At 40.7% G+C, this 19911-nt stretch overlaps 1 protein-coding gene across 1 annotated transcript; it reads left to right on the plus strand.

Moving 5' to 3' along the window:
- Nucleotides 1–545: 545 nt before the first annotated feature.
- LOC147139711 (uncharacterized) lies at nt 546–19598 on the plus strand. The gene is made up of 16 exons (XM_086046104.1): nt 546–1356; nt 2235–2285; nt 5097–5200; nt 5921–6050; nt 6131–6180; nt 9742–9847; nt 11141–11275; nt 11342–11447; nt 11518–11579; nt 12548–12673; nt 12754–12845; nt 12927–13040; nt 13137–13333; nt 13551–13680; nt 17479–17672; nt 17998–19598. The coding sequence occupies exons 1-16, from the start codon at nt 546–548 to the stop codon at nt 18230–18232; spliced, it is 2643 nt and encodes an 880-aa protein (XP_085902230.1). The 3' UTR covers nt 18233–19598.
- Nucleotides 19599–19911: the final 313 nt, after the last annotated feature.

Raw genomic sequence — 19911 nt, forward strand, 5'->3', positions numbered from 1 at the left:
TTCAGCTCCCAATGGATGACCCACAGGGAAACAGAATGCTCCCTTATAACAATAATATCACAAGCCCACACAAGACATTATAATTTTACTTGGAATGAACCAACCCACGTTACTAATGTATTCACAGAGGTTGCAAAGTTGCAGTGACTAAAAAAAAAAGAATAATAATAATATTAATCTCTCACCAGAACTTAATTGCAGCCATTAGCTTGATGTAAAATCTATTTAAACTTGATCGATTTTGGAAAATAAATGTCATTTACATTAAGATCTTTTTTTTCTTTTGCATTTTGCAGCTCTTTGAAAGAGATGTCCACATCGCCATTAACATATCAAAGGACATTTATTGGACCCTCCATTCATTTCAAGTGCTCACCTGGCCAACAGTGTATGACATGTTTCTGTCCTTCCCTTAGCAACCCATTATGCAAATGAGTGTTTGTGTTGCAGATGCTTCATCCTCCTAAACACAATTTTATCCTGATGTGCAAGGTTGTGCATTTTCTCAGGGGTCTGTTGAGCTGGTGAGCAACCAGTGTAGCATCATGGAAAGTCCAGTTGAGAATTCCAAGAAACGGAAGGCTCGTTGGTTCCCTCGGAGAACTCAGCATCTTTCCCGTAGGCTCTTCTGTTGCTCATGCTTGCAGGGTGAAGAGGGGGATCAGTCGCATGAACAGGACATGATAAATGGAGACTCTCTACACGCGGATCAAAGGGGATCAGGTGATAAGGAGACTATCCACATTACAGTGGAGGATCTGGGGATAGTTAATACCGGTTTTGGTCTGTTTGAGGAAGAGCCTGTGACGCCGAGAAGTAACATGGGCCGCTCGGTGTCAGCCTGCACGAGGGCTCTGAAGAAGAAACGACTGCAGCATCTGTCTTCTCTGCCCCTCCAGCCTCGAGCAAGACAGGCTAACACTCCTGACAGCTGGGAAGAGAATGAAAATGAAGAAGAAGAAGAAGAAGAAGAAGAAGAAGAGGACCACTTTCTGTTTGGAAGTGGCAATGACAGCACCCCTGCTTCTGGGAGCCTCTCGGTGCATTGTGAGATCAATTTGATTCCACCCACTCCATCCGATGTTATTGACGATGATCAGTTCTTTGATACGAATTCAGAAGAGAGCGTGGTTGACACTGCAGAGAGTGACGGTTGCTTTGCTGTTAGAGACTATGAGGAGAATGAGGCAACGCTCCGACTGACAATGACTGAGAGTGAGATGATGGTTGCGGATTCTGAAGAGGACGAAGAGAGGGAGACGATAAAAGACAAAGATGGGGATGATGAACAAAAAATAAAGGCCACGTTGTTTAGTCTTTATCAGGTGGATCCCCTACCTGTGCTCCCGCAGAAACGTGAGTTTAACTCTGTTCCCAACTCCGCTGGTTTTCAAGGGTAGAGCAAATATGATTCAAGTTCAGCGCATGTCTTTTTAGCCAAAACACAAACACGCAGCAGAAACCTAAACGATTTTAGATACAAAGGGCCGGCATCAAAGCCATAGAAGAAGATCCGTCAATAAACTACCTTTGTCTTTTACACGTAAGACAGTGGTTTGTTATTATACCTGCAAATTCTGATTATCATGGCACATTGCACAACACAGTATTAAAAATGCATCTTGACAGCTGTAATTGATATTCTTTGATCGATGTGCAGCATTGGGATTATTTCCAGTCATGCAGAACTGCACAACATAGTGGGACGTCTTTCTACAACTACACACTAATATAATTACACCTCCGCCGCAGAGGTTAGGTTGTTTGTGTGCAAGATTACGCAAAAACGACTTCTGCAAAACTTTATATGCGGTAAGGCAAAGGAAGAATCTTTTAAACTTTTGCTGCAGAGTAAAATACAGTGGCAAATTTTTAACATTGTTATTCAGGGCAATCCCGGCATAAAATTTATTTTACTGTCAGGCATGTAGAGGAGTGGCGCACTATGCTGATTCAAATTAGGGTTGTTCAGTCTGTACTGAAAATAAGTAATCAGTACAAATGTTTACTAAAAGAAAATAGAAATATGACAAGGGCAGCAGACTCTTAGCTTTTTTGTTCAGTGTAAAAGCAGAGCAGATGTCATGCAGCAGATGGTGGAAGGCTGAGGTTACAACCATTAGAGACTCGATTTGAAGATTGTGTCCGAACATAACCGATAATTATATTAGTAACAATAGCAGCGGGTTTCATTTGAAGCAAGCTCAAATTTGTCCAATCATTTTGCTTTTCAGGCAACTTCAATACCGGAATAAAACTTTTGCCCTTCACTGAGCTCAACTTGGGTGAGTTTTTATTCAGACACATGTACTAAGTAAGTATTTGTATTCAAATTTAAAAGGTCTGTTTCCATTTGGAACAAGAGAGGCGAGGTAAACGGCACCAGATGATGGTCGACATCATCCAGCTGTTGAGCTGCGTTCCCCATTCAGATGAAATTGCAGTCATTATGAGACATCGCTACAGTGCCTCCAACACCTCCTTTGGGAGTTGCAGAAGTTCCCCTTTGTTCGAATCCCATTTTAGCTATTGTGCGCGTAGTCCCAGTGCTTGGCTGGACCGATGGTTCCCAGGTTTTGAGTTCCTGTGACTCAGCGTGCTCTCCTCCCTCAGTTGTCACTCAATGAGCGCTTTCTTTTCTCTCAAATCAGCCCAGGGCAATAAGACTGAAAGAGAGCCATCACATACATCCACTAAATGTGATTCTCCATAATCAGACTCTACAATAAGTGTTTTGTTGCAAAGTACTGCGCAAAAATGTAAAACATCAATTCCACATCAATCACACTACCATTCTAAAATATTTAGCTAACTAATAATATAACAAACAAAAAGTAATATAGAAGAAATGCCATCATGCAGATAACAAAGCCGCTACATCTTTGGGTAGATTTTTCTGCTTTTTTTCATAGTAGCTCATTGGAAAAAAAAAGCCTGGTGAGTACTCTATCTAAAGTTGTCAATCAAGTTCCACAAACAAAACAGTGCATCCACACAAAATGTAGATTGCACATACATATAGGTTGCGCTTTATATTGAATATTTTCCCATGAGTATTTTGTTGCCACGCAGAGTAGAGTATATGTGCTTGTTTGTCACAAGGATGATGCAAAAACTGCTCGAATGATTTGCATGAAACTGTTGCATTTCCTTTTTAACCGACTGTCAATATTTCAAAATGGAATATATTTCAACATCAATTTCTCAGGGATTGATCGTATTGACCCACTTCAGGTACGTAGAAGGAGCTGGATATTTACAATCTTGTACAATTGCTGCTCCATTAATTCCATCAACCAAAGTGTTGAGCGTCTTTTTATGGCTGACGTATCACACAGCTGATTGCCCAATGTGTCTTTGTGTATTGGCATGCAAGGGCAGAATGTTACCCACTTTAGTGAGTGAGAGCTCACTCAAGCTTTGACATGTCCTGACGGCGCCTGCTCAGTCTGGGAACAACGTCCATCTCTCCTTCGCTACTAATTTCACCCTATAAGGCAACAACGAGCCTTGTCGCTGAGCCTGCCCAAAATGTTCTGTCCTCTTATTTTAGTTGGACTCACACAAGATAGAGACTGTGTGAAGTCTGTGCACGACTGTGGTAAGGCTGTGGGTGTATAGCTACCCTCCATTAGCTCTTTCTCCATCTTGAGAGCATTCTGTAATCCTTGGTGAAAAGAAGTCATATAGCAAGACAGGAAAGGGAGTTTCAAAGAAGTTTCACCCAATCTGGTCTAAGTGACCCAACAGAGGAGAGAAGGCATGTTGTTTTCTTGGCTGTAGTTTTGACATTTTGACCCTGCTTACGGAGTCACAGGCCAACCAGGTGATGAAGAGAGTGCCAGCTAACTTGCCCCCTCCTCCTCTTCCTCCTGTCTGTCCTGGACCCAGACCAGATTCCTTCGCTAACACACATAAACCCATTAAGTCTTATCTGATGCTAACAGCATCTGCACTCCTATCTACGTCAAAGTAACCTTTCAAAAAACCTTCAATGGAAAACATGTGTTCCATAAATTAGGCTGAATTATTTGTCGCGAAAACAATTCAAAAGGCTACTGTTGACGGAATTATAAAATTTGGGACTCTAACTTATTTAATCAGAAAAAAATAACATTTGAGCTAGGAATCATATTGTCATATTGGTATCTTTATTGTCAAAATGTATTTCTTTTCTTTTGACAAATTATGCTCTGTGGCAACAGTTTTGGGTGGGCAATTTTCTATTCAAGTATGATTGTACCCCAGTGCACAATGCAAAGTTTACAAAAGTATGCTCGCTGAAGTTTGGTTTGAAAGAAGTACCCCAAAGCCATCAAATGCCTTTGAATGAACTACAACAGAGATTGTGAGCCAGAACACCCTCAGTGAACTGACCTCGCAAATGTTCTTCTGGATGAATGTATTCAAAACCCCACTGACACAGTATCTTCCAGTAATTTGTTGTTAGTTGGGTTCTGAATCTTTGTGTAATATAGGCACAAGTTGGCAACACTTTCAGCATGATGTCATGCAATGACAGCGATCCAAAAACTAAAGTATGGCGCAAAATTAGAGGCATAATTTTCAGGAAAAGTCATGACATCACGTACTGTGACATTATGCGTGAGAATTTTTCATCTTTTGTAATATGTCTTGGGGGAAAATGCCACAAAAGCCCTTGAAAGGTTTATTTGCCTGAAAAATGTAGGTCAAGCTCCAAATTGTACAGCCTCATTGGTCTTTAGAGGTTTTGCTGTAATGAGCGTGTATACTTGGGTTAAATGTCTCTCGGTTGTTATGATAGCACGCAAATATGGAACTGGCTCGCTGACCATGTGATATTTAGAAAATTAAGGAATGCACATTTCTGTGGGAAGGAATTTGAGTTGTCAAAAAGCACGTCATCGACTCGATTTTATTGTCTGACTTGTTGCCAAGCAACCCCATCAAGCTGTGTCTATCAGCGGAATTTTCTACAAACAACTGTGGCGACCTATAAAAATTGAAAAAAGACAAAACAGAAAGAATGGCAAACTAGTTTTCCCATGCGTTTACTAAGTGATAATGCACTAACCACATGCATTTATGAATGAGAATATTGTTCTTCTACATAGATGACTTGAGCAACAGTGATGTGAGCTGCTCTGACATGCTGAAGACTCCTATTGGCGTGCCTCCTCTTAAGGCTCCCACAATGGATGCATTTACTCACCAGAGGGTATGAAGGCCAAGCAGTGCATCTGTTTGCCCATAATGTCACATGTTGTTTCTGTACAGACCCACGCATGCACATCATGTATTTAAAGGTATATCCACAGAGTCTCTACACATTCCTCAGAAACATTTTCATTATCTGATTAAGGCTCTTATTGTGCATTGCTTCCCATGATGTTAAATAAATTACTGTCCATAAATAGACCTCCGAGGGGCGGGGGTGGGGTGCATTGTCCTACTTGCCATTGGGACAGACAGGTAACGTTTGCACAACTTGGCCAAACAGGGAAACCCGTCCTCGTTCTGGTCTCCCAACAGCAGCAGGTTCCGCATGGTGGGAATTTGCAGTGTTTGCAAATAACCACAAAACCTCTTTGTCTGTAGTGGATTAATTGCTGCTTACTTTCCTCTTTGATATTTTCTTTGATCAAAAACCTGCTGAAATCTGGCTTCTTTTCCATTTACTTGTTATCGCTCACTTAATAAATACGTCTATTAGAAGAAATAGAATACAATTCGAATTAATTAAGGTGATGGACTGATTTCATTGCACTCATTCATTTTCTGCAAGTGGCTTTGCCTCCTTTTCTAGCCAAAAGCACGTGCAACGTTATGCCCTAAATGACATTTTGGGGTAGTAAAGTCAACAAGTTGATTAGTCTGTACAAATGGTTAATTGACATCACTTTTTTTTTTTTTTTGGTCTGTTCTGTTAATGTTCCAGAGGCCAATCACTCGTTCCTGCAGTTTAGGGGACACACAAACTGAAAGTGCCACTTTTCACACTTTAACCCAGGCCTCAGACCAGCAACAGCAAGGGAAGAGGTCGCCACGGCAACGGCGTACAACCGTTGGTGGGTCTTTAGTGGTTTTATTAAGGACAAATTGATTCATATGACACCATATTTAACCATGAAACTCTGTATTCCTTCAGCATCATGTGTTCCCAAATGCAAGGACCAGAATGGAAACTTCCCAGAGAAGGTACTGTGTACCATCAATGCAGCGCCTTCAGGGTGGCATCAGCACACGACCCAGATCGACTGCAATTACAGATTATATTCTGTTTATATTTCGCAGATCTCTAGCGCTGTCAAAACAATGGCTCTGAAAATAGTCTAACATTTTTTGTATTCATGTCTAGGTGGGATTTGCAGGGTAAGATTTTCAGCATCCTTGGCAAGACGCGTGTTCACACAAATTTAAAATATTCCCTGCAGTTCTTATCCAAAGTTATGATCACCACTCGCATGTGATTTACAATGAATGGAGGGATAGACAGGTGGATGGACAAATGGGAGACTAAATGGTTAAAATAGTAGGTCATTAGGGAAATAGAGTAGGTACATGGTTCAGGGCAGGCCTTCATTTAGGTGGGTAAGTCGGATAAGTGAGTGAGGGTTGGGGTTATTTTCGTTATTAGTTGCTAAGTGGACTTTAAATTTTGTATCTAGGCAAGTGCTGTATGTATTTACTCTAAGGAAGGGTCTGTAAGTTCTATGAACCCACCTCTAATTATTATTATTATTATTATTATTATTATCATTATTATTGTTGTTTATATCTGGATGAAAAACGCAACTTAAAAGATAGTACCTGTTTTTAACCGAATCATTATTCATGTGAGCAAAAGTATTGGAACATGTCATGGAACATGACGGGTGCGTTATCGCTCAGTGTCAGACTCAGGTTCTGCCTGTGAAAAAGAAAATTATATCAGTTAACTCATTCACTGGCAGGCATTATCAAACACTGTTTTACCCTAACATTTGAAAAAAAATAGAAAAAATATATATAAATAAGTTCCTGGGATTGAATGGCTGGACTGTGAAAAGACAAATAAATTTGTCTTTGGCAGTGAATGAGTTATAGGTGTAAACAACAAACCACAGTGCTGTTTATTGGTGAAAATATTAACAACTGTTAAGCAGAAAGGAGATGGAAAATCAATCAGAGCCATTTCACAAACATTTGGAATGTCTTGAAAAGAACCACTGGCGTACTAAGTAACAGATGTCAAATGGGTATACAATGGAAAACAATAGCGGTTTATGATGAAAACAATGTGAGAGCTGTAAATGAGGCCCCAAAACAACTAGTGACATCAGTAACAACCTCCAAAAGGGCATGAGTATAGTTGTCACCATCTACGGTTTGCAGAAGACGTCATGAACAAAAGCTGGCAAAACCAGAGGATGAAAGGAAGAACTGGAAGGTCAGCTGGTATTTGCCCCACAAAAAGTAAAGACAAACCTTAAAAAAAAAAAATCAGTGAGAAAGTTGTATGGACTGATGAGACAAAGATGAACCTTATCCTTTGGTCTGCTAGTTTAACACATTGCTTGGCCTTTAGTCTGCTAGCTTGCATCCAAGTACAGCATTTCTTAAGCACTGCAACTTTCTCTGTGCATTCACGACATGTTGGGTTGCCCCTGTGCTCAACACACACACAAAAAGTCAGTCCCTCTCCTGTTTTTCTTGAATCTGGCTAGTCTTATTGCCAGCCGTTTTTTTCACGGCAGGTTTTGAAAATAACATGACTGGAACTCAGTGTCATTTCAGAATTACGCTCCACCAAAAGCTGTCACACTCAAAACAACTGTCAACACGCATAGGGGAACGAAATGGCAAAACACATGCGTACTGCACTAACATAAAACATAAAATATCATCCTGTGGACCGCATATGGCCTCTGGGCCTCAGTTTTAGGACCGCTAGCGTACAGTATACCATTTCAGTCCCTCTGTCTTATACTGCCCCCAGGTAGCTAAGATGGGCATCATCACAATGGATTGATACAAAATTTATTTCAATTGTATTTAATTATGCAGAGCTGGGCACTTGACCCTTTTTTGCCGGTCCTGCCACGACCCTCCACCCTTGACCTGGGTACCCTTCCGGCCCCGACCCTCCTGCCATATTCATAAACATTGCCGGTCCCCGCCCCGTTCCGCCCCCCGAGGCCCCGATACCCCCAAAAAAAGCATCCGTGATTGACGTCGCCGCGGTAGAGATGCTAACGGCAGAGGCTTTTTAAAGATCATTAGCTGGCAAATTTACAATTCGAACCCGCTGTGGACATGCTTCAAATGGGCCTCTCTTGTTCAAACTAGTACTTTACTACTTACCCAACTGCGTGTGCTTACTTCCATTGCGAGCCCTGGGGTTGGTTTTGTCGTATTGTATGTATAATTATTTGGGTGCAATAGACGGCCAGAAATTGCAGTCAACAAGTTACTTATTTTCCACACTTCCCCTCCTTCACACTTCCCGGCCTTCAAAATAAAAGCATACCAGCAAACTACTATGCACAGCAGGTTTGCTACGGCGTATTTCCGGAAGTAGGGAAGACGAGACAGAAGAACTGCATGAACTCCACCTTGATGTGCCGGCGTCATCCTTGGGTGCTGCGCGCAGCTTGACTATACTCGTGGACACAATTTATTTTGAAACATTTGAGTTCCAAGTCGGGGGGGGCGTCGCTTCAAAAAGACAGCGACAACAATGGATATCATGCCTGCTACAACCATAAAGAGATCGAGATGACTAGACGATGCATTTAATTTTATTGCAAAAACGATCTGAAAGGTGGCGGCTAAGGGGGAACGTGGGTGAGCGACTAGCTTCTTTTTACACACACGCCGCAGCCAAACTAGTTTGCTTTGCAGCAGCAACTAGCTGCGTGGTGCATTCTCTCCTCCGTGTGGGAAACTGTATGTCATCGCGACATGTGACATAATGGACCGATCTTAGCAGCAACAATTCCTGATGTGTGCGTGGCATGTGTTGCAGACCTGTCGCCAACAGCACAATGCGTCGGTCACGTGAATCAATGCGGCAGTTGTCACTCGCGCCGACGCGGGAGTAAAAAGAAGCCTTTCACCGAGTAGGCTGAAATTTGGCCGCCTCGCGAGCATGTCACACGCATGAGGGCCGATTAGTGGGCCGGACTAAAATCCACTTCCGGCCATGCTTAGTCCAGCCCTTTTTTTAAATTGTCAGCCCTCACACCCCGCCCCAAAAATGGGCCACCGGCCGGGCCGGTGGGTTCGACCGGTCCGGCCCAGGGACGGACTGTCCAGCTCTGTAATTATGTCATTGCTGTATGTGTTACAAATTAAACAGGTAATTCAATGAACCCCTGTACATACAGTATCAAGACGTATTCACTTTTGTCTACTCTAAGTGTATCGGTTTCAATATTTATGATGACCAAAAAAATGTTTTTGCAAGTTTTGTATCAGATCCTGGAAATGAAGCCTGAACTGCTGGTCTCTTGTTTCATTTCATCATTCATCTGTTGATGTGTACCCAAATATTTTCAGTCTACAGCAAAAGGTCCTGATACATTTGCAGTGTAATGTTGATACATTCATCTGTATTCCTCAAACAACAACAGTTAATCCCATGAATTCACAAAGCAAGGGCCATTAAGTGGAATGACAACTATGCAATCATAATAACTGCGTTGGACATGATCCACAGGTTGGAAAGCACATTAGTCATGAGTCGCAGGTATGAAATCTCTCCTCTTCGCCCTCCAGACTCTGAACAGGAAGGAGGCCAAATCTCTCAGGGAGCGAAACACAAATGAGATGTGCCAGTGGTTCACTAGCATTGGATTGCAAAAATGTCTTCCTTTCATCCAAGGTAAGACGCATGCCTTGGCGGTCTGCCGCCCCTCCCAGCCCTGTGGCTGCAAAACAAAGCCAGCCATTTTAATTATTCTAAATGAGACCAAACATGTATATAATAATTCATGTATCCAGATTTGAATGGGTATTTCTATTACTAGAGTATGATATTGGGGTGTAATGATTTCTTCAAAGAAATGCTCTTGTGTGATAAAGTTATGATAGCATTTACACCATGCAACCAAAAGTTAAATTCCTGCATAGCAACTTGTCAAGTCCTTCATAATGATCCAATAGATTTGCTCCAGTTCATTTTCCTTCCAATTTCAAATCTGATGTTACAGTATGTTGAAAAAGTTTAATTTATCTCTATTTTACAATCAAAATAAATGTCAGTGAAGTTACACCTTTCTGCATCTTGAATGTGAAGTAAAAATTGTATTAAATCAATTATAATTATAAATGTTAACATAAGGTTATTGAAAAGTATGATTATGCCGGTGGTGTGCTTTTTTTAATGCTAATACTATGCTGGTAAACAATGCAAAACACAGAAGACAGGCCAATGAATGGCATTGGTGTTATGGTGTTATAACCCTAGTAACAGATAATTGAATGCATCTGATGGAGCAACACATGTAGACAGACAATACAGCAATACTGTCAGGCACACTTTCTTTATCCTTTGATGAAAACGACTGTTACTGCAGGTTACTGCGTTTAGTTGTGACTGTCTCAATATACATAATTGTATGTCTGTATTTTACTGCTATATATCTGTTTTTACTGTCCCTAGGTAGCCAAGAAATTGAATTGCTTGATCATGATGCACAAATTGTGCAATTAATTATGTTATCTATCACTATGTGTGTTATGCAGTACAATATTGTAAAGTGTTACTTTCCTTATTTAAAAAAACATTGCAAAAAAGTTTTTTTAGGGAGGTTGGAACTGATTAATGACATTTCCATTCAGTTCAATGGGGAAAGATTATTTCAGATAAGAGAGTTTATAGATTCGAGTCACGAAATTAATCAAATTCATGTCTCAATCCACTGCTGTATATAATATACATCAAATGTAAATTATTGATTTATATTTGATTATAAAACAATGATAATATTGAAGTAAAATTTGCAGATTTTAAAGCTGAGCCACAATGACATGTCATTACATGAAAATGTATTAAAAAAAAATTGATTTTTGTCATTTAATCAGAATAGAATTGATTAAAGCTTAAAATGTTAACTTAATAAAATTTAGTCATAGCCCCTTGTCATGTGCATTGCATAAAACGTTTGTCTTGCAGAGGCAAATTTGTGTGGAGCAGACATAGCATCAATAGATGTCAACATCCTGGACATGCTTCACATCAACACACTAAAAGACAAGGAACAACTTCTTTCTGCCATTTATAATGAGCTGCACCCACCCAGTACTTCTGGTACGCTTCCACCGTGACGAATGTCTCAACACCTTCAAAGAGTACTGAATGTTTATTTTCTGGTAGGATCCTTCGGCTGTAATCATGTAGAAACATTCATGCCAATGATCAAATCCAAGTCCTCACCACACGTGAACTGTCTGAGCATGAACCGACCATCCCTTAAGATCAGGTAGAGTCTGCTCTCATTAACTCACTGCACACTTGCATTGTCAACCTATATATATATGTTTTTTTTTCAGGCACAACAACCAAAGCTACATGGCACAGAGGAATGCACAGTTGATCGAGGTCACTATTAATGGTGAGTAATGGAGGGCGTTGGAAGTGCGGGCTGATGAAATTGAGAAGTTTGGAAATTGCAGACCTTTGACTTTTTAATATATTTGAAGTTATGATTACTTTTAATTTTATGTTTATATATAGGCCTACACACATATAAAGTATATCGTCGCTGTCCTGTGAAAAACACATATGTCCAATTTTTAATTTTCACGTTCATGCGATGTCTGTAATGCGGAAACAGCATTCACGTGAAAATAATAAAAATGAATGTTTTTCACAGGACAGCAAGGATATATATACACATAGGGTCACACAAACATTCCTATTTTCTGTGTATCTTTCTAGCAGTTTTGCACAAGGGATATATAAATGCTATAAATTGTGTATCTTTATTATATTTGATCGTTAATTATAAATGGGAATTCAATTCTAATGTATTTTAGCCATTTACTGGTCCGTACCTTGGCTTAAAGAAATGTTTCTAAACTTTATCTATTAATTAAGGACCCCTGCCACATACATTGACTCTTAAAGTACCACCCATTTCTGACAGTGTACATAAAATATTTTAGACTGCAATATTGTTACGGATATCAAACAGAACTGGAATTTGTAGAGCGCTGACAAGAAAATGGCCTTGCAACCATTGTGGTTGTATAGTTTGGGAGGACAATATTATTTAGATAAATTATAGGAGGCATCATGGTGGTTTAGTGGTTAGCACATCTGCCTCACAGTGAGGTTTGGGGTTCAAATCTCACCTCTGGCCTTCCTGTTTGGAGTTTGCATGCTCTATGTGTTTGTGTGGGATTTCTCAGAGTAGACTGGCTTTCTTCCACATTCTGAAAATATGCATGCTAAGTTATTTGAATCATTCGTAGGCGCTGATGTAAATGTGAATGATTGGGTGTCTATATTTGTCCTGCGACTACCTCTCTGCCAATGACATAAAGGTATTGTGCCTAAATACACTCTTGTGTGTTATAGCATCAGAGCGAATAGTTCACCTCAGAACGCCAAAAGAAACAACCGTGGGCAAAATAATGGACTCGTGTCTCAGAATGTTGGGAATGACGGATGACAGAAGTCTTTTCTCACTGAAAGAGCAGAGAGGTACAGAAAAAAAGCTCACAACACCGAGTTTCATCACAACAGCATGAAGACATCATGTGCACATCTGCTTTTATTTCCAGATTCCACGGCTGAGCTCTCCCAGGATCAGCAGATTGGGAGTCTGCTGACATCCCTGTCTGACAGGCAGCTGGACCTGCATTTGTCTAAAAAGGTATGTTTGGTTGATTTTTTTTTTTTTACTGCATCAATTGTAGCATTAAAAGAATAAATCATGAACGGCTTTGCATTGTAGAATACTGCCACCCAAAGTAGCCCAGAAGCTAACAGCTCTACTGGTATACAAAAGGAGGAGAGAATCAAGGAGCTGAACCTGCAGGTGGAGTCACTACAAAATGTCATCCTCCAGGTTAGGTCCATTCTCTGAAATGCAATGCAATGTTTCAATTGCACTATAGTCCTTGAAATATACCGTGAAAACTGATTGACTTCTCTTGGCCTAAAGGTGCAGGAGCTCCACCTAGGCCTGGTAGCATTTTGCTCCGAGCTGAAGAACTCAGACGGCGATGGGAATTTAGAAATGCTCGGCTCAGCTGAGCTGGAGCAGAAACTGGAACTGCTCCAAAGAAGACTGAGCGACAAGAAGCAAAGTCTTCAGACCCTCCGGGATCACATCAACAACTCGGCTGCTCACAGGAAGAAGTAAAACTGTCTTCTATGATAATCGGAATTGAAAACAAACACCTGGTTGTATTTTGCAGCCACACGTTTAATATAGATATCCCCAAAGTGATTAGGTACACATAATACAAGCGCCTGTAATCACAATTGAGCATTATAGGCCTCACAGAATTTAGCCATGTTATATGTGTGCATTTGTTGACTGTAAATGGACTTTATGGTTTGTCTTTCCATCCAGACAGCTGGATGTTCGTCTTTTGGAAAAAATGAAGCTCAACTGCCAGGTGTTTAAAGAGGAAATCTCCATGGTGCATCTAAACCGACAGGTGGCACATCTGCAAAATGTTCTGCAGGACAGTTATATTAAGGTACTTTACTGAAATATTCAAAGTCTGGCACTAGCCTGCACTGGCATAATGTTGACATTGAAACAAGATTTGTACAGCTTGAGAAACAGTCAGTTGGTATGTGGGAAAATTGTTTAGTGTGGGAATAATAATATTTTGATTGCTAAAAATGTACTGAGATTGAAATGCAAAATCAGTTCACAGCACTTTTTCTTTTTTACTGCCACCAAGCGTGAATAGCAAAGGAGCACAATTTTAGTGGTCGTGATCGGGTTTGAGTTAGTTAGCAGGATTACATGCACATTTGTAAAACATAAATTGGAATGTATTTTTCCATTTTTGCCTTTTTGAGTCTTTTATACTTCATCCCACGAACAGAATGGAAATAGTGCAGTCCGGTCCACCCACTGAATTCTTCCAGCTTCCAGCACACATTGAACGTGAAGTTTTAGTGACTATTCCATCAATGGAGCCATTAAAAGTGTCCATAATCAATTATGGAATCCCTGTTCATTTATAATGCCATGCTCCATGTACCATGTCTATAAGTGCTAACTAACAAACAGATGGACAAACAAACACAAATAGGTGCTTTTTTTTTTTTTTTGGTAAACACCTAATACCGAGTTGACACCCATTCGAGTTTTGTGAAGGTCTTGTATTGTCCTTTAAGTAACAATAGATCTGAAACATGGAAGGCATAAATGACTTCCTGGTGTCAAGGTCAGCGACCCTTTTATGGCCACCATCTTTGATCCCGTCACGTCCGTTCTCCTGAGGAACAACACAATGCCGCATTGACCTCTCTCCGCTGATGATTAAAGCTGAGCAGGGTGTCCTGTTGTGGGTACGGGCGCGCACAAGAGAGTTGTGGATGGTCATGCACTTGGTCTGAGAAATTGTTGTTTTAGCGCTGCTACTGACACCCGAGAGCCTGTGACCATACCGACAATGGAATGTGCGCGACAAAAGGCACTGGGAGAGCGCAATGGAGAAATGGGCCAGGATGTGTAAAACTATCTCCGTCTATCCCCCGGAGGAGCCCACTTCTTTTTTAATGTGGGCCTTTTATCCCGCTGGAGAAATCCTAACGAGGTGCCATGAAAGGACACACGCGGCTTCGGCTTTGACTGCCGCCCCGTGTCACGTTGCTGCCCCAGGGCCACGCTTTTTTAGGTGGCGAGCTTGTGGGAAAAGCAGCAGCGTTAATGTTTATCATATGACCTAATCAGAGTTAACACACAGGTCAGGACTGAGGAGCAGCCTGGGAACTGATGGAGCCACTGCTCTAATAAGGAGCAGACCGCCCTGTATTTGGTCTCGTAGGCTGCCCCGCGTTGCAGACAATAAGGAAATATTTCATCATTGGCTGTCTAATCTCCAAGGATCTCTTCCAACTGGCGAGCATCAATAAAGCAGCCGAGAGGCAAGGGAAAGAGAAACGGGGAAGAGTGCGAAGGGCGGAGGGGAAGCACAACAAATAGCGGAAATGATTTTAAATAAGCGTCTTAGCTTGGACAAAAACTTCAGACAGACTCTTGCAGAGGGGAAATTGAAAGAATAACATATACGTTTGCCTCCGATTGCCCATGGCCTTGTTGTTTGAGAATAACCTGTGTGTACCTGCATGCATACCCTGTGGTTTCACTGGGTTGTGTTTACACAATGACAGCCAAATTATACTACAGCGGAACCTCAGAAGTTAAATACCTGAAACACTATAGAATATGGAATTCAAACCAAATTTCCTTCAAGAAAAGTATGCCTCGAGTCAAACAAAATGTCCTGCAAATGTTGCTACAACTTCACCTTATTGGGAAGCTCAAGGATTATTGTGTGTTCTTTGGCCAGAAATGTAACCTACTGTGACATGAGAAAGGGTGCTGAGTAATTCAATTAATAAAATTTATAAAATAATCACATACTAAAATCAGTTTTACCAATATGTAAATAGGCTGCACCATACATGAAAGTGTAATGACAAATCACTTGCATGGCAATGGCCTTCAGGAAGGAATGTAACATTCATAATAATGATATAGACTACCAAGGCAACCACAAAGCTCAAGTTGGGTTCTTTGGTAAGTGCTGGCACAGTAGTTGAACAATACATATAAAATGGCACTCGGTGCTGCGCTGCAAACACTTTCTTGTTCCCTATCCATTTGGTGTCTGCCGGACATCACTGAGAGAGAGTACGGTTGTTTAAGTTTAGCTGAGTTTTCGCTTTACAATAGTTAACTGTTCTTTTATGCTTTGACCTTTATTATGTCATATAGGCCTGATGTCTTACAGTTTATAAGTTACTCAGCGAGACGTACGTCAAACCTTCTTCGAGTGTGGATGCGAGCTTAAATCCCAGTCAGAATTCCTCCAGCCCTGCTCTTTGTAGTTACTTTGTATTTTCGTTGATAGACTTTTACTTTTCAACTTCCGTGTCACGTCTGCTTTTGGGTCCAAATCCTGCTCCTCATGTGACAATGAACCAATCTTTATTTCACTTAACATTATTTCATATCACTCACCCCAAAAAAGATTACATTTTTCCTAATTATGTTTGACTTTGACGTTCAAGGTTCCAATGACCTGTAAACAGTGTCTGTGACCTCTGTGAGCTGGTGAACATCACCTGTCATCTTTCTTCATTGTTCTCTACCGTGTTAAGAGATTGATTCATTACACTGGATCAAACTAAATTCTTTTCACATTTAATGGCAGAGGAAAGATATTGCTCTCGTTCTTTTTAAGGCAGTAGCATAGTTTTTAAAGCTCACTTTAGCTAACCAAGTTGTAGTGATTTTTCAAAGATCTTATTTAGCGAACCATTTCTCTTTGGTGATTGCCTTTTGTAATATTTCATTTTCTTATTTCATCTTGAGCCTGTGGCCTGTGGCTGCCCTCGCTTGGTTAGAATTTGATCAAATCATGTGGATAAACATGAGAAAATTACCTCCGTCTTTGGGCGTCGGTCCAACATTAAGGGCAACTACGAGAAAATGATGCGCATTAGCGTGTACTTCTCAAGGAGCTTGAGATGCATTTCTGTGGCTGTATCCTGTCTGGCTCTGTTGTCTGAGGCGAGAGGAGCTTTTGTTTTGACCCCTGACCTCGGTGAAGCAATCAATTGCTGTAAAACATTCACATGCCTAACAGAGAAAGGGCGGGGATAGGACACAGAGAAGCTGGATAAGGGAACTGAGGAATTCAGCGGTCAGGCTCACAAGTTATTTCTGATCCCCACAAGCTACTTGTGGCGTGATGTCCTCAAACGCTAATCATCACGTCTTGGTGGTCTGCAAGCTTTGACGCACACTCACTCTTATCTTCCGGGGACCTCGCCACAGCGGTATCTGTAATAGTCTGCCTCTTAGAAAATAGAGTTGCATATCCAGGAAAATTACATATATGAGAGATATAAATCACAACTTTGTAACGATGTTTACATGTGATGATGTGATTTAAAGTATGTGCAGTATGTGTTTTTGCATATGCACTTATGTTTGTCAGTTATTTTGTAAGCGTGACCATATGCGTCCCATTGTCAGGCTAAAGACACTTATCGTCCACTGAAAAGAAAAAAAAAAGAGCCTGAAATAATTTTCCTATATCACCTTATCTTTTATGTATTGTTATTACAATGAAAGTTTGAATAAATGCAATTTACCTATGGCATGTATTTTTACACTCACCTTAAATTTTTATTATAATTTTTTTTTTTTTTTTTTACCATGAAAGAGTGGTAAGTGGTAAGGTTTGTTTTAAACGTGTGCAGGTACGTTAATGTTTACAATGTAAAGTGACATTATTTTCTGCATTCAGGAGAAAGCCCTGAGAAAGAATATGACCATTGGAAACCTAAGACAGCTGGTGTCACCACAATCTCCCGCCATGCTGCTGCTCTTCCAGGAGTGTTGCGGACCGGATGGCTGCTATGGCTTTACATGTCGTTACACAGAAGGCAGTGGCTTAGTGGTTGTCGAGGTGGACAACTCGCAATTATGTGTGGATGACAGGTATCATAAGCACTCCTGCCAAAGAACGCCCAAAAAAACCTACAAAACGGTTAAAGCATGAAGTCCTTGCCAGAAAATTTCTCAGCACCAAAAAGAGAAGTCAAAGCATATTTATATTTAAATTAAATTTCATATACCGGTAGTTTTTTTGTTTGTTTGTTTAGCTGTATTGGTGGTGTAGCAGCATCTTTGCAAAAAGACATTTATTATGTCATAGCTTTCTTGGGCACAGATATACAGTAAAAGATAATAGGGGCAATTTGTGGGGCGAATCGTGTACCATATAGTTTTGGACTAACACTACCTATCTGCAAAATCTCTGTAGACTTGTGGAGGTGAATGGATCCCCAGTGGTCAACTCGACAGAAGAAGAACTGAATGACCTTCTCTTTCAGCTAACCAGCGCTGAGATTATTGTGCTTCGCCAGCCCCCTGCGACCCTCACCTCACATCAACCCCCTCTTATCCTGCAGCACATGGTTAACCCTAATCCCCTGCAAGTAGAAAGAGATGTGATCGTCATGGAAACTCCATCACTGCGCAGGCTAATGGCCATCTGAGGACAATGGGGTTCATGGATGAACACCAACAAATAGCGAGACTAAGAAACTGAAAATTGATGAAAATGGTGGAAAGATTTTATTTATTTTCATCTGGCGTTCATGTGGGTTATTTATGTGCTGGCATTTCTTCTATTGTGGTACTAATATTTGTAGTTACAATCTCAAGGTCCTGTGATAATGTTACAGTGCTTGGTATATATTCATCATGTTTACCCCACTGTAAAAGCTGTATGACTATGTAAAGAACACATACTTGAGCTTTGCTGTCCTAACCCTATAGGAGGTTTACATTGAGATGCACCGATACTGATATTGGTGCTAATACCGCTGATGTGATGGGCCAGTCCGCCTATTACGGATGCCTATTTTGTAGGTGATAAACAATAAACGGGAAGCTTAAAAAAATAGTCAAACTAAGCATAGTTGGAAGCCCATTGGCATTCGCCATTTTGCGCCGGTGGTTTGTCTTGATTTAACTCTGGTAGCCATGGTTGCATTTGCGCACCCTCTCCTATTTTATGGCGTCGCGTAGCTGCTAGCATCCGCTGTGTGCTCCATGCTGCTCCGCCCCAGCTGAGTCAGCTGCACTCCTGTCATGATTGCGACGCTTTCATGAAGAATCACTTCAGTTGTCCTGACAATGTTTAGTTTTAAAGCCAGCGGTATTTTCAAGAAGCAGTTTTGTACCTGTATTTCTTTTTGCTCACTTCACTTTATTTTGTAGTTAAAGCACAGAGGTAACATCCTACTTGTTTATCCAGAACACTCTACATTCTGAGCCTCTTATTTGTTCTTCCTTGTCTCTTAGCTATGTACACTGTTTACATAGTGCCCACTAGTGTTCAAACTGTAACACTACATAACTGAAATACCTTATGCTACAGGCTACAACTAAATTAAATGTGTAGCAAGACTTGGAAATAAATGCAGTTGGATGTTAAATATCTATAATGACAAGTTGTTATACTAAAAAAAATGTTACAACTGAGTGAAACGTCTGCCATGGTTAATTAAAAAAAAGTGTTTTGGACAATAGTTGGTTATAATAAAACACATTTTCATTACAATTGCAAAATGTTATGCATTGTCAAATATTGGTACGGATACTCTATCAATCGCTGCACCCCTAATAGTCACGCTAACATGCATTGTATTCCATATACTCTCATTTGCAAAATTGATGATACATAAGAGTGCTGCGAATGAATAATAAAAAAAATACAAATCCTTATCTTAGTAGACTGGTGAGGATCATGCTTGTCGAACATCTGTCTTTATATTCCTAAGGGTGAAACAAGGAATCCTTGATGTTGCGTAGGGGAACTCCTGGAAGTATCAGGAAACGTATGTAATCTAGTTACATGCATGCCGTACATCCCATATTCTCTTTGTAGAACACACACATACATCTTTCTTTGGAAGGTGAGTGAGTCATGTTTGGCTTTTTGTATGTTGTAATGCAAACCATCGGGCTGTGGGAATAAACCCTTGGCTGCAGAAATGCCTCATTTCAGTCTTCAGTTCTCCCTCGTTAAGAGCCAATAGATCGTGCAAGCTTGACAGTGCAAACAGTATCAGCCGCTGACCAAGGCTGCTGGGGGTCCAAAGAGCCTGAGGACAAGAAACCGATTTTTCTCTTCGGCTGATGAGAAAGGTCACTGGTCACTCACCAGTGT

This window comes from Filicampus tigris, chromosome 11, assembly GCF_054856515.1.
Source record: "Filicampus tigris isolate MCC_2025a chromosome 11, RoL_Ftig_1.0, whole genome shotgun sequence".
NCBI lineage: Eukaryota > Metazoa > Chordata > Actinopteri > Syngnathiformes > Syngnathidae > Filicampus > Filicampus tigris.

Excerpts from the sequence above, each read along its gene's own strand:
- LOC147139711 (XM_086046104.1), top strand. The coding sequence starts at position 546 with ATGGAAAGTCCAGTTGAGAATTCCAAGAAACGGAAGGCTCGTTGGTTC. Across the intron at positions 13,681-17,478 it reads TGCAGGACAGTTATATTAAG|GAGAAAGCCCTGAGAAAGAA; the intron begins GTACTTTACTGA and ends TTCTGCATTCAG. Across the intron at positions 17,673-17,997 it reads CAATTATGTGTGGATGACAG|ACTTGTGGAGGTGAATGGAT; the intron begins GTATCATAAGCA and ends AAATCTCTGTAG.